Source organism: Pseudorca crassidens, chromosome 2 (assembly GCF_039906515.1).
Source record: "Pseudorca crassidens isolate mPseCra1 chromosome 2, mPseCra1.hap1, whole genome shotgun sequence".
Lineage (NCBI taxonomy): Eukaryota > Metazoa > Chordata > Mammalia > Artiodactyla > Delphinidae > Pseudorca > Pseudorca crassidens.
The window spans coordinates 144,726,494-144,740,935 of NC_090297.1; the positions used below are offsets into that span (position 1 = coordinate 144,726,494).

The 14,442-nt window shown below is 40.3% G+C and overlaps 1 protein-coding gene across 3 annotated transcripts in view; it reads left to right on the plus strand.

Moving 5' to 3' along the window:
• The window catches only part of INTS7 (integrator complex subunit 7), a 92,390-nt gene extending 82,677 nt beyond the window's left edge, over positions 1-9,713 (plus strand). For all 3 annotated transcript variants that reach the window (XM_067729026.1, XM_067729028.1, XM_067729027.1), the window contains 3 exons: positions 3,055-3,153; positions 4,557-4,742; positions 8,231-9,713. In XM_067729026.1, the coding sequence (XP_067585127.1) occupies positions 3,055-3,153; positions 4,557-4,742; positions 8,231-8,518 (573 nt within the window). In that variant the 3' untranslated portion in view covers positions 8,519-9,713. The remainder of the gene's footprint in view (positions 1-3,054; positions 3,154-4,556; positions 4,743-8,230) is intronic.
• Positions 9,714-14,442: the final 4,729 nt, after the last annotated feature.

Here is a 14,442-nt window from a genome sequence, read left to right on the forward strand (position 1 = left end):
CTGGTGGCACAGTGGTTAAGAATCCACCTGCCAAAGCAGGGGACATGGGTTTGAGCCCTGGTCCAGGAAGATCCCACATGCTGCAGAGCAACTAAGCCCGTGCACCACAGCTACTGGGCCTGCGCTCTAGAGCCTGCGAGCTACAACTCCTGAGCCTACGTTCCACAACTACTGAAGCCCGCAAACCTAGAGCCCATGCTCCGCAACAAGAGAAACCACTTCAATGAGAAGCCCGCGTACTGCAGCGAAGAGTAATCCCCGCTCGCCGCAATTAGAGAAAGCCCGCGTGCAGCAACAAAGATCCAAAGCAGCCATGAAGGTCCAACACAGCCATAAATAAATAAATAAATTTATTTTAAAAAGCGGAGGCATGAGATAGCATGATGTCTTCCGGGAACAGTGTGTTATTGCTGCAGCATAATGTGCAGGCTCGGGACTAGAGAGGTCAGTGGAGGCCAGATGACAAAAGGCTTTTAACACAGTCTTAAGGAGTTTGGACTTTATCCCGTAGACAATGGGGGCACTCTTTAGGCATTTTAAATGGGTGTGGGAGAGAAGTGGTTAAGCTAAGACTGTACACTATTATGTAGAAACAGAACAGGTAATGGCCTGGAAGCCATGAAATTAAAGGAAAGAAGAGTGGTTACAAGACTTCTGCAGTAATCCAAGGTAGGGGCCAAATTGATAAAGTGGGAGCAAGAATGAGAAGAACAGATACATAAGAAAGATTATTTAGGTGTAATATTTTCAAGGCTTGGTTTTGGTTTTTTGTTTGTTTTTTGTTTTCTTTAAATTAGATGTGAGAGGATGGAGACATGACCTCTGGGTTTCCAGCTTAGGTGACCAGGTGCACAAATGGTTGATCCTTGACTGAGACAGAATACAGAGGGATAGTGGAAGAAGGTGGTTTCATTTTTAAACATGTTAAACATTGGCAGTTAGATAACAGGTTTGGTGTCAGAAGGAGACAGGCTGGAATGCATGTAAAGTTGAGGTGTCATGAGCATATAGGTTCTTAAAGTCCTGGGAGTGAAGAAAACTGCCTGTGAAGAACAAACAGACTGAGAAGACAAACGGACTAAGGAGAGCATCAACACTGAAGGAACATACAAAGGAAGAGAATCTTAGGAAAGAAGATGGAGCAGGGAAGAATCAGAAGTGAGGGCAGGGGCCATTAAGTGGAATTTCATGGAAGGAGAGCATTATCAGGTGCCACAGAAGTGTCAAAAAATACAAAGGCTGAAAAGTATTCGGTTTGGCAATGAAGGGAGTATTCATGATGGGATAGTCCTCTTACCGGTTTACTAATCATGATATGTGATTTCACATCTCCTGACTGGTACTTTGATAGTAATCTGCAACTAACATACGTGTTGAAGTGTGCCCAAGGGGCTAGTGGTCTCAGAGGCAGTCCTGCTTTCCCAGTGGGGAATTGCAAAATCCGCATCTATTCTTTTAAAAGGGAAAATGGTACCTTTTTGCCCGGGAACAGCCTGAGGTCACTTGTGCTCCTCTAAATCCATTCTTTAAAGATGTTTCTCTCCTTAAATACTGTTGTGGCATCAAAGGTTCCACCACAAGTAGGATGTCCAGGCAAACGCATCTCAGATCCCTTGTGGCAAGAAGATGAATAGTGCCGTTTTAGCAGTTAAACCTGAGTAGACCCAGTGTCTCTAAATCCGTGTTGTGGTAATCTCAAGTAATAGACCTGGCATTTATATTAGGAGTCTGTCAGGCACAGAATGTTCAGTAATCTGAAACCAATGAGGAATGGATTCTTCTGGCTTTTAGCCTTAATGCCCTACTTTTTAAAAATGTTTATAGCAGAGGCACTAGGTGATACCCTGCTTGGAAGCAGGAACTTAAAAGGACAGACAGCACTGTATAGTGGAACAGTTTTCAGCCTGTGGCATTTTGGGGGCCACTGAGAGAGGAGTAGACTGAGGAGGGGATGGTAGACCAAGCAGGAATGGTTCTGGGTCACCCAAAGTTACAGGTGTTCCAGTACTGTAATTTTTTTTTCTATTAAGTTTGCAAATCATTGGTGAAATAAAACAAAATCACTGAGTGACCTAGTCAGGTGACCTAGGTTCCAGTCCCAGCTTGTTCCATTAGTTGTCTGGGTGACCTGTGTCATCAGCAAAATTGAGGGTTAAACTGGGTGATCTTTAAAATAGCTTTGATGGTATCACAGGTGTATACTTATCTCCAAACTGATTAAGTAGTATGCATTAAATATGTCCAGCTTTTTGCATGTCAGTGGTACCTCAAGAAAGTAGTTGAAAATAAACAAATAAATAAATAAAATCTTTGAATTCTTAAATTCTGGTTCTATGACCCCTTTCACTAAGACTCGAAAGATTCGTTAGAGTAGTTCTATTCCTCTGCAGTTAAGCTGGGATTTTCAAAACTCAGTTAAATTTGTGAAATAGATTTTAGAAAGAAGGTGTTTTATTTAAGTTTCAGCGATCTATAGAGTTGGACTATATGGTAATCTGTAATCTGAATTCCAGTAAGTTTTCACCGTTGCTCTATCTCTGGAGACTCATGGCCACATGAACAGGGAGGCCACCTGGTAGAGATGGGATGAAGAATGAGGCAGTTCCAAGCCAAGGTTCCACGGGGATTTGGTCTCGAGCCTCAAATGTCAATATTTTGCTCTGATTTTTTACCATATACCTGCTCTTTATCATATTTTGTCACGTGATAGTTACTTTATACTTTAGTATCTAAAATAACTATATATCTAGTAGCTCTAAGCCCTATAGAAACGCAGACTGCACACTGCTTGGTCTTGAGGAGTGTGGGTTTTCTCTGTCATTTTTTATTGAATATATTTCAGAATAAAGTAAAAGTCTGTAATTGTCCTCCTTGGCATGAGTGATTTGATAAATGTATATAGTTCCTGAGTGTTATGTCTCTTAACCTGATTGGTGTGTACTTTTGTAGTAATTTTATGAGCGTTTGTAGTTTTTACACTTCTTCCTGAAAGTAACTATTTGTTGATGAAATTTGGAAATTTATTTTCATTTGGTTTTTCTTTTTTTTCCCCAGCATACAGCATGTCTCTGCAATGCCATCATTTCTTTGCTGAAAGTTCCTCTTTCATTTCAGAGATATTTTTTCCAGAAACTGCAGTCTACCAGCATCAAGGTAATATAGGAAGAACAATCAGGTTTAATATAGTTTAATACCTTCTTCTGAAGATTGTAGGGGGCATAGCTCTGCTTCAGGATCTTACCTTTGGTTTAGACAGAACTTATACTCTTCAGTTGTAAGCCTTTCCTCCCTTCAACAAGTGATTTGGGAGTTAAACCCTCTCCTCTCCTTTCTCTCCTCATAGTGCCAAATGCAGTGGGATAGGCATTTGGGTACCTTGAGCTCTGTCCCTGTCTTCAAGAATGAGTTGGGTGCTGTTCATCATAGTAGCCCACAGGGATCTTGAGCTGAATCCATGTCTGATCAAACTATTTAAACCCAACTTGGAATGAATCAGGTCCAGTAAAACATCACCAGCCCTATCTCCAAAGCACTTTTGTCTACAAATAACAAATTTTGAGAAGCTGGGCAATGAGTATAGTCAGTATTTTAAAATATTTAAGCCACTCAAAATTCAAAAGCTATTTTGATTCAAAGAATGAAATTGAAAAAAAAAAAAAATGAAATTGTTGGGAAAGGGGGGAAATTGTCATTTGTAAGAGATTCCCTGGATTATCCCGATCAGTAAATGTCTTCAGTGCACTTTTGCATCCATTTGAATGTTTTTGATTACAAATAATAGAGCATTCCATTTGAAAATGACCTGAATAACAAGGAAAATTGATTATATAGATAAGAAGTCCTAAGGTAAGATGTCTCCAGGGTTCACTGGCTCAACAACATTATCAGAAAGACCCAGTTTCTTCCGTATTTTTATTTAAGCAAGATTTGAGCTTTCTTTAATTAAAGGGTATTTAGGATTCTTAATATGTTTTTAAAGAAAAACTGAGAGGTTAAAAATGTCATTTGGTTTATGTGTGGAAATTGACTTTTATACCATGCTGACTTGATAGCGTATGTAATCCTAGAATTCTAGATGCATTTACATTTGAATTTAGTTTATTTAAAATTACCTAAGACCATAGAGACAGCAGCTGGACATGAAAATTTATATAGTGCATTTCCATACTAGAGTTGGTTCATTGTCAAAGAAATGCCCCACCTCAGAAATTGGGAGAACAGTGCCCTTGCTATTCTCTAATCCTCTGTTCCCCTCAAACAGAACTGGGGCTGGGGGTTTAAAAAAAACACACACAAAACAGTGGTATTTAAAAGGAGGCATTAGGGATAAGGAACCCTTGACTTTAAAGGTACATCTGTCTGGTTGTCCCAGCACGGTCAGGTCATTGCGGGTGTGTGTGTGTGTGTCTGTGTGTGTATGTATCTGTGTGTATGTATGTGTGCCTGTGTGTGTACAAGTAATGTTTTAATCTATAATCAACAATTAGCACAGACATGTTTGTTGTAAGGAAGCTTGCTTTTGGTTGTTAGCATTTATTTTAATGTTGGCTTTCCAGCTTGCCCTGTCACCATCCCCCCGGAACCCTGCTGAACCCATTGCTGTCCAGAATAACCAGCAACTGGCGCTGAAGGTAGAGGGAGTGGTCCAGCACGGATCTAAACCAGGACTCTTCCGCAAAATTCAGTCTGTCTGTCTGAATGTTTCTTCCACACTGCAGAGTAAATCTGGACAAGACTACAAGGTAATTTAGAAAAGAGGCAGAGTTGTGATGCAGGTTTTATCAACTCATTGATGGAAGTTTTCCAGTGTTTTTCATGGTTAAGCAGATTGCAGTTATACCTCCCAAGGGATCAGATGGACATAAGTTAAAAGTACGTATTAGGGTGTAAGGGGACTGATAAACAACACTTCTCTTTTCCCTGCCCGAACCAGTTGATAGACAAAGTATCCAGGCAGGCAGAGATCAAAATATGAGTGTCACTACTGTTAGAGCTGGGGAGAAACCTAGCTCAGGTGCCTGGCAGCAAGGACTGCCTAGCCTTGTGGCTCTGAATTGAGTTTTCCCACCAGCCTCCGCCAGTATACACAGAGCCTGCCCCTATAAAACTGGGAGGAGCAGTACCCTGAAGCCCAAAGAAGAAGGGAGAGAGAAGGTGCTTAGCTCCCCAGGCCCAGTCCCCACCCCACAACTTACCAATCAGTAGGATGCACCTTCTCCCCTAGAGACCAGTACTGTTCATCTAATGAAAGGTCCCTCCACATGGAGGGAAGCATCAGGAGTGGGGAAAAACTTTCTCCCTAACCCCCTGACCCCAAAAGAACACATCTATTTATTTTTCCTTTGTTTTAAGTAAATTTTAGCATGTTCCAAAAAAAGTATACTATATTGGTCTTCCCTGGTGGCGCAGTGGTTGAGAGCCCACCTGCCGATGCAGGCGACACGGGTTCATGTCCCGGTCTGGGAAGATCCCACATGCCACGGAGCGGCTGGGCCCGCGAGCCGTGGCCGTGGAGCCTGCGCGTCCGGAGCCTGTGCTCCGCAACGGGAGAGGCCACAGCAGTGAGAGGCCCGCGTACCGCAAAAAAAAAAAAAAAAAAAAAAGTATACTATATTGACATACAGTGATCAGATGAAGTAAAATCTTTCGTTAAGGGTTTAACCCTAGAAATTTGCTACTTTGAGAAATCATGAGGTAGGTTAACCAAAATCACGCTTGCTTTGTTAGCCAAAGCTAAGATTCTGAATCTGTGCCTGTGAAACACCAATGTTCCAAATGTAGAATGTTCCTTTCTTTAGACATTTCTTTCTAGTCCCTTGGTGGTTTATTCACAGTAAATGGAACAAGTGAACAAGTGCACAGTTGTATGAACAGAGTTGTTTAAATGTCCAAATTGGTTATGTCTGGGTTTATTTGTGGGCACCCTTGAACTGAGGTCCAGAGCAAGGAAAGGGGTATCAGTAAAGATATAAAATGAGAGCATTTTATTCTCTTTGGTGGTTTTAGGCTAAAAGGCCAAGGGAAGGTCTGGTTTAAGCCATTACTACTTTCCTTACTTTGGTAACTTTCTCTCTCTCTCCGGGGCTCTGTACCCACTCTGAGAAGGCTCAGCCTTCATTCTCTCCCTCTCTTTTGACTTCGAGGGCACAAAGCATGGCACCTTATGTAGCCACTCAGTAGATATTTGGTGAATAATGAAAAAAATCATTTACTGTATTTAGTACAACTCTCTTATGTTTCAGTGATCTCTCTTGTCACAGAAGATCATAAGGAGAACTTACATAGTCAGCTTATCCCTGTCTGCAGCTCTCTGCTCATTTTGAGTTTGAAAGAACAGTAACCATGATTCTCTTTGTCCTTGTATATAGTGATTTTTACTGTTTTTAAAAAAACCATTCAAGTCGAGAAGTACTACTGGTCTTCTCATTGTTGACTTACCTCTCAGGAGGCACTGGTTAAAGTCAAGAAGCTGACGTAATAAGCCAGGTAGTACATGATTGCTTTGTAATGTTACTTGCAGTGAGTTTGCAACTTAAAATGCATCATGCGTTCAGAGTGATCAGGTTGCCTACTAGGCCTATTTCTGGTCCTTTTAAGGAAGTTCTTGTTTGGTGTGCATATTCTTTACAGAAATAAAAATCCTACAGAAGTTGAATGTGCAAACAAAAAACAAAAAAGGACTTATAAATAATTTTAAGATCTTGAATTTGTGGTGACTTCATTTCATTAATGTTACAGATCAGTGTCTCTGGAAAACTGACCTCATGATAACTGCTTATTGAGACACGAAGCTTCAGGGCACATTTATATAATTAATTACACAACAGAAATACACACATAAACATAGAGCAATCTAATCAAATATTCATTCTGATTACCTGTATATGCATTCTTAGAATAAGTGTCTCTCTTGACATACTTCATCTTGGGTACAAGAAGAGATACACCTGCAGGTGTTACTCTGTTCTTTGAAGGACAAAGGTATGAGTATCTAGCTAAATACATAAATGAATTCATAAATCTGTGTTTCATAATATGTTGTACTGCCCATCTGAACAAAACACTGATTTTTAAGTAAGCAACATGCAAGTTCTAAAGTTAATTTGTTAAAGGAGGGAAGAATCACTACATTACTTAAGTAATATAAAATCAGACTAGCTAGGAGGGGAAAAACCATATATTTGCATAGCGTTATGTTCTTTTTTAGTCTTTCAGATTTTAAACTCACTGAAACAGGTGGTTGCATCCAGTTTCTTTAGAATATCTCTTCACAGGTTAAAGAAAGATGGGAATTGGAGTTGGGGTTGGGTGAACAAGGAGAGGGGAGGATAAATTTCTCTTTTACCCTCTTAGGGTCTCCAGCTAGGCCTAAGATTGAACTGACCTTAAGGCAGATTAACAGGAGAAAAGCATGCCAGTTTTATTAGAATTTTACATATATATGGGAGTCTTCACAGGAGGATGAAGACCCAAAGAAGTGACCAGAACAGAAAGCTTAGATACCTTTTAGTCACACAGATGATAAATTCCTGACAAAATGGCAAGACAGAGGGTTTGGGGCTAGGGACAGTAAGTAAAATGACTAGGAGATCTGTTGGGGCATTGGGGGAGACTAGTGGAAGATACGGGTTATTTTCTTAGGTTGGTTCGTACAGATCCATCTCAACATCGATTCCCAGTCTCTGGTGATAGTCTTCTCTTTTTTGGTGCAGGGAGGTTTACCTTTCTCATGGAAAATCTGATTTATGTTTTAGGTAAAAAGGGGCAGGTCAGAGAGCCCTTTCTGTACCTGTTGTTTTTCAAGTGCCTTTAGCTCAAAATAATCGCTATGCCACAGCCGCGTATTTGGGGTAGCATGTTCTGAACTGCTTCCCAAGGCAGAAAGGCCTCATCAGAGGGGCTGAGAAAGCTCCTTTTACTCAGGCTCCTTCTAGTGAGGAGGCAGTGTTACCTGATATTAAGAGTACAGGCTCTGGAGTTAGCCAGACTCTTGACTCCAGTCTAGAGTTTTGTTATCAGATGCCAACGTCATCACTCATTAGCTGTATGACCTTGGAGAAGTTACTTAACCTCCCCACCTCAGCTTCCTCGTTCGTGAAAGAAGGATAATATTAGTACCTACCTTTTGGTTGTTTGCAAAGATTTAAATACCACTTAAAACAGGTCCTGGCTCACAGCATGCACTCAGGAAACGTTAGCTATTGTTATTTAACGATTTTTTTCATTCCAGATACCCATTGACAATATGACCAATGAGATGGAGCAGAGGGTTGAGCCTCATAATGATTACTTCAGTACTCAATTCCTGTTGAACTTTGCTATCCTTGGCACACACAACATTACAGTGGAATCTTCCGTGAAAGACGCCAACGGCATCGTATGGAAGACTGGTCCCAGAACCACCATATTTGTAAAATCCCTGGAAGACCCTTATTCGCAGCAGATTCGCCTGCAGCAGCAGCAAGTCCAGCAGCCGTTACAACAGCAGCAGCAGCGAAATGCCTACACGCGGTTTTAGCCGTGCAACAGAGGCACTACAGACTTTCCAGGAACTGAGCAAATTAGCGAAAATAGTTTGCTTTTTCATATGGATAAAGGTACAAAAGTTAGAATATGGAGTCCGTTTATTCATTGGTTTCTGTGATAGAACATTCTGAAAAAAACATTTCTTTTCTTAAAAATTTACTTGGAGAAATCATTGGGTTCCTAACCAGAAAGATTTTTTTCCCCTTATTTCTTCTTAAACCAAGTCCTTCATCTCCTATTCAGCACTTTCATTGTTTTGCTATTATTACTTTTATTTTTGCTGAGCCTTCTCTTTTTCTTTCAGGAAAAGTCACATATTGGGATCATTGAATTAGTAAATTTGACTGCTTTCCTACCAAAATATATCACTTGCTGCCTGACATAGACCTCTAATTCTGAGCTGGGCCTTTGGAAGTTCTGACCAGTATGTGCCAGGTTTACCCAGGGTAGTAGAAACTGAGTACTCCCGTAGTTGGACTTGGAAGTGTCCCCTGAAACATCCAGTGTTATGGATTATGAGAGCCTGCAGTCTAGCAGAAAGGAAACATCCTGCCGTATTATTTCACCTGTTTACCTATCTATTCTCTGCTAAAGCAATCGTAATTTATTGTTTTAGTGTTTAATTGACCCAAAGAGCAGCTAACAATTGCATAGAAAGATTGGAAATTAATAATTTGTTTTTTCTAATATATGTGCAATTTTATGTAATACAGACTTTTTTTATTGTTTCTAAGAATGAAAAAAATCACATTTAATGTTAGGAGGGCAGATCTTTTCCTTTGATTGGTTTAGATTCTTCTTGGCAAGTTAGGTAGTGCTAAACTTGATTGTCTAGAAACAGCAGTCTCTCTATAATACACCCTCAGTTAGTTGGAATGCTCAGGGAATAGAAGTTTTCTCGTTAGCCAGAAAACCCCCTTTTTTTCTATGTCAATACTGGTGGAAAACCATTATAAAATATAATAATAATACACTTTCTTAACACAGTATACTACATGTAATTTAACTGTTCTTTCTTGATTTGGGATTGTTCAGTGCTTCGGGGTCATGATTTCTAGACATCAGGGATCACAGGATTGCAGACACTGATGATATGGGCACTTGGGCTGGAAGTAGCTCCCAAGGTGAAGCGCAGGGCACATTCCCTGGAAGTTTTCTTTTAAAATAAATCTCTCAATTGCTTTGCTCGTTTTGCCGTTTTCTCTTTAAAGTCGACATTGACTCAAAGGAGGGATAGAGTTTAAAGGGAAAAAAATGAGTTTGGGGGATTTTTGTGTGTGTGTAATGTGGGCTCCAGGGGTGAAAGTGATTGGCAGGCAACTCGTGTCCCTCTAAGATCTCTTGGCTTCATGGGCTATTGTCCCAGCACAGCACTTCTGCCAGTGGCCAGGGCATTGTCATAAAACGGTGTAGATCTACAGTGTCCACTGTGGTTGATGCCCAGATGTACGCAGTACATGATGTGCACAGGCATGACAACATCTGGGAACATAAGCCTTAGGAAGAATTGCTAGAGAGTAGTGGGGGACGTGTGCAGGACCTCTTGCCCTTCTACCAGGTATGGAAAGAGCTGACGGAAAGCCTGGGTTCCACTGTAGGCTCCAAAGAGTTAGCCCTGTGACCTGGGCAAGTGTCATCATCTCTGTAGACGGAAGTTTCTTTGTCTGTAAAATGACTGGATTAGACAGGACCTCTTGACTCCAGTCTAGAGTTTTGTTATCTGAAAGACTAAAGACCAAAAAAAAAAAAAGTTCTTTCTTAAATTGAAAAAATCTTTTTTCTTTTCTTTTCTTTTAAAGTGGCTATTTTCAGAATGAAATTTTACAATGTTAATTTTAGGTTTCTGGTGCTGTTTCAAGGCAGAATTGTCTGAAAAGAAGCAAATTTTGTAAACCACCAATTCCCCTAGTTCACTTTGAGACCTTCCCGTATTTTATATTCTTAAAAGATAGGCTTTTGATAGCTGTAGTTATAAACTGATTGATTTGGTATATTATAGAGCCCCTGGCACAAATTGGAAAGGAATTATTAAAATAAAAACAAATCCAAACAGTTTGGAGTGAAAAGTAACTCTGTGAAGCAAAAAAGGCTATTTTATTTTAGGATGTCCATTAGATCTGGAATTAGGACACCGATTTTATTTTTGGTATAATATCTACTGCATTTTTGGCATCAACTGTTAAACAGTTATTTGAGGTGGGGGGAAACTGTTTATTATTTCAACAGTACACTCATGAATGAAAAGGAAAAGAATACTCAAGGAAAGATGCAGAAAAGAAAGATAAACATACTGATTATGAAGTGAACATGTTCCCTGATTTTAGAAATATGAGTAATAAGGGTACTGGCCGATTGATTTAAGAAGACAGGACTGATTTTTCCCAGTATTTAGTGACTTTGCAGTATAACCTGGTGGCTAAAAGCCCAACCTTTGGAGCCACTCTGTCCAGTTCCAAACCCTAACTCTACCTAACTTTGTGGCCTTGGATGAGCCACTTAATCTCTCTATGCCTCAGTTTCCTTATTCCCCAGATCAGGAAGCATAGTAGTGCTTCATGGGTTAGGTGTGAGGATTAAGCAAGTTAATACAGAATTGATATATATAAAGCAGTTAGAATGTGCCTCACACATAGTAAGCAGATACACATGAGTGTTTGCTGTTATTATTACCGCTATTATTATCCTCCCTAGTATTATTTTTCACAGTGTTAGATCAATTCTTTTTTTTAATAAGTTATTTTATTTTATTTTATTTATTTTATTTTTTTGGCTGTGTTGGGTCTTTGTTGCTGTGTGCAGGCTTTCTCTAGTTGCAGCGAGCGGGGGCTGCTCTTCGTTGTGGTGTGTGGGCTTCTCATTGCAGTGGCTTCTCTTGTTGCAGAGCATGGGCCCTAGAGCATGTGGGCTTCAGTAGTGGCAGCATGTGGGCTCAGTAGTTGCAGCTCACATGCTCTAGAGCGCAGGCTCAGTAGTTGTGGCGCACGGGCTTGGTTGCTCCGCGGCATTTGGGATCTTCCCAGACCAGGGATCGAACCCATGTCCCCTGCATTGGCAGGCGGATTCTTAACCATTGCATGACCAGGGAAGTCCATAGATCAGTTCTTAACCTTAGCATTTTATTTATTCAAAATAAAAGTTACCTTTTCTCTGCTAGTCAACACACATTTAAGCTATCTCCCCTCATATTCATTTTGGGTACATTGATTAAGAACAAAATAGCTTACTGTTGACCTAAACAAAATGGAATTTCTGTCTACTGCAGTGCTGAAATCCTATTTAATTAAAATATTTAAAGAAAAACGTACAAAGAAAATTATGAAAATACTTTCCAAAAGTACTGATTACCTTCAGTGGTAACGGCCATAGTATATTGCCTATTTAGAAGCTAAAGTACTATTGTAGTCCAACTTAAACTAAGAGATCTTGTGATGCGGCTTTCCAGCTCAAACCCACCAAGGTAGCAGGTAATTTGCAACTGAAGGCTGTCAGTCACTTTTCATATTGAAATATGATTCAGAGAAGAACAAAACAGCCAAACAAGATCTTCAGTCTAGGGTCCCAGAGATGTCAGTTTAAATTCTATTTATACGACTCACTTGCCATGGATCCTTGGATAGGTCACTTGATCTTTTTGTGCCAATACATGCCAGCAGTATACTGAGAATAAGATGACCCTGCCATCTGGTATACAGAGTATATGCAGAGCTGTCTGACAGAACTTTCTGAGATGATGGAAATGTTCTAAGTCTGTACTATCCAATATAGCCACTAGCCACATAGAGCTGTTGAGTATCTAAAGTAAGCCTAGAGTAACTGAATTGTTTATTACTTTTAATTCAGTTAAACTTAAATAGCCTCATGTGGCTACTGCCTGTAGAACTGGACAGTGCAAGAGTAATAAGTGAAGAAATGAGATTCACTACTACCTTAGGACCTAGATAGTCCTTAAGTAGGTTTCTAGATAAGGTGTCTACACTGGAGTTATTTGATGCACCAAAGCTTTCACGTGGAAGAGTGTGGATGACAAGGAAGGCATCGGGGGTTCGTGTGTTTGCTTTGCTTCAGATAATACAGTACTGTGTTGCTCAACCACCTAGCCCTGTTCTCTCTATAATGTGCCCTTGGATTTAGGTTTTATCAGTCACCAACAGTGAAAGTATGATGGAAGTACTGAGAAGTCCCAAAGTCTGGTGAATTGGCTTAGATTTCCTGCCAACAGCACTCCAGGAGGCTGTGGTCTTCCTTTCCATTTCTTGCCCAGGAACACAAAGACCTTTCCATGGGCTGTGTATTTTATTGGCTTAACTGGCATTAGTCCACTATCCTGTGATGCCTCCCAGTCTACTCATTCTATGAGCAATTTGATGTTTAATTATAACAGATTTAAACAGAGGGTAAGTCATGTTTTTTTTCTTAAATAACATACCAAGATCTGGAGTCATTGATTTTCACAGATAATGAAGAATGCGAAATGTAGATTTACTTATTTCAAATCTACTACAGTTACAAAACATTTTTTCAGTCTATATCTTTTCCCTTATCCTCCTGCTTACTTGCTAATCTCTCCCAGAGCAGTTCTCTCCTGCACAGTCCAGTTTGTTGTGCAATAATTGCGTTCTTTGCTTATTATTTAGGTCTAGTTAAAGATTGAGACTTGGTGAAATGAGTTTGGGGATTGTCTTCTTCATAGATCATGACTACGGGTCTAGCTTTTGTCTAGTGATACTTAGCTGGCAAACTGAGACTAAAAATCTTTTTATTGTTGTTTCCAGATAATTTTTTCTTAATAAAATTATAAATGTGAGATAATACCAAATGAATCAGAACAATCAGAAAGATGAACATCTACCCAGTACCCTCAAAATTCAGATTGTAAGCAGAGAAGAAATACTCTCTCTACCTTTTGGTTTTCCGGGAGATTTCGTTTGTGGATTTTGATGAAGCTTATTTGTGGCTTATTTGTATTTTAAGGAAAGAAATTTAAAATAGAAGACTGTGACAAGTAAAATAGAACTGAGTTAGACTGAGGAATTATGAGAAGATACCAGTGTTTGCTTTTCCTGTTTCCTAAGATCATGGAAAGTGAAAGTAGGCCGGGCTGCCTCAATTTCTACCACTCCCACCCCCAGCTCCCCCATTGGAAGCAGTGAGGCTAAAGATGCTTTCTGTTTATGTGTCATCTCACACTTAGGAGATGAGCAAAGTGATGGCGACTTGTGAACACTTGTGCCCCCCATCCTTGCTTTCCCCTCCCACCTAGCAAAGGCAGCCGGTCCTGTGATTAGGAGGGTTAGTTCTGAAATCCCCCCAGCCCCTTCTCCCACTTGACAGGAGAAGCAGATGAAAAGGCTACTGTAGAAGTGCAAGTTGGAGAGAGGGGCTTTCCTGACAATGCCGGGCCCTGAACTGGGGTGAGAAATGCAAAAGGAAACTGACAGGGAGACCCCTCAAGCAACTTGCAGTCTCATTTGACAGAAAAGACCTATTTTTAGAGAATGTGGAGAGGGCTTTATAAAAGCTGTTGACAGAGCACAAAAGATGCCATTTCTGAAATTCTAGTAGCACCCCCCTTATATGTAACAGGACAGGCTCTTAGGTAATTAGAAAACTGGCCGTCATGTGGCATTTTCTCCTTTTCCAGCACTTCAAATGCAGTGTCCTTTCCTCCTCAGAGAGCCTCTTTTTGACATAAGCAGAGGCAGTTGGGTAGCTACTACTTGGAAGCCAGAGAGGAACAAAAGAGCATTTGGAAAAAAGGTACACTCCTAAAGTGTGAAGTCAGTATTTAGCCTTGAGGAGATAGGAGCTTACACTCAGAATTAAATATTGTCTCCTGTTGCAGAAACTACTGCTTCTGGCCAGGCCGTTGGAGGACACGAACCCCTCAATGTCACGTTTCAAGGTATCAGGGCATTA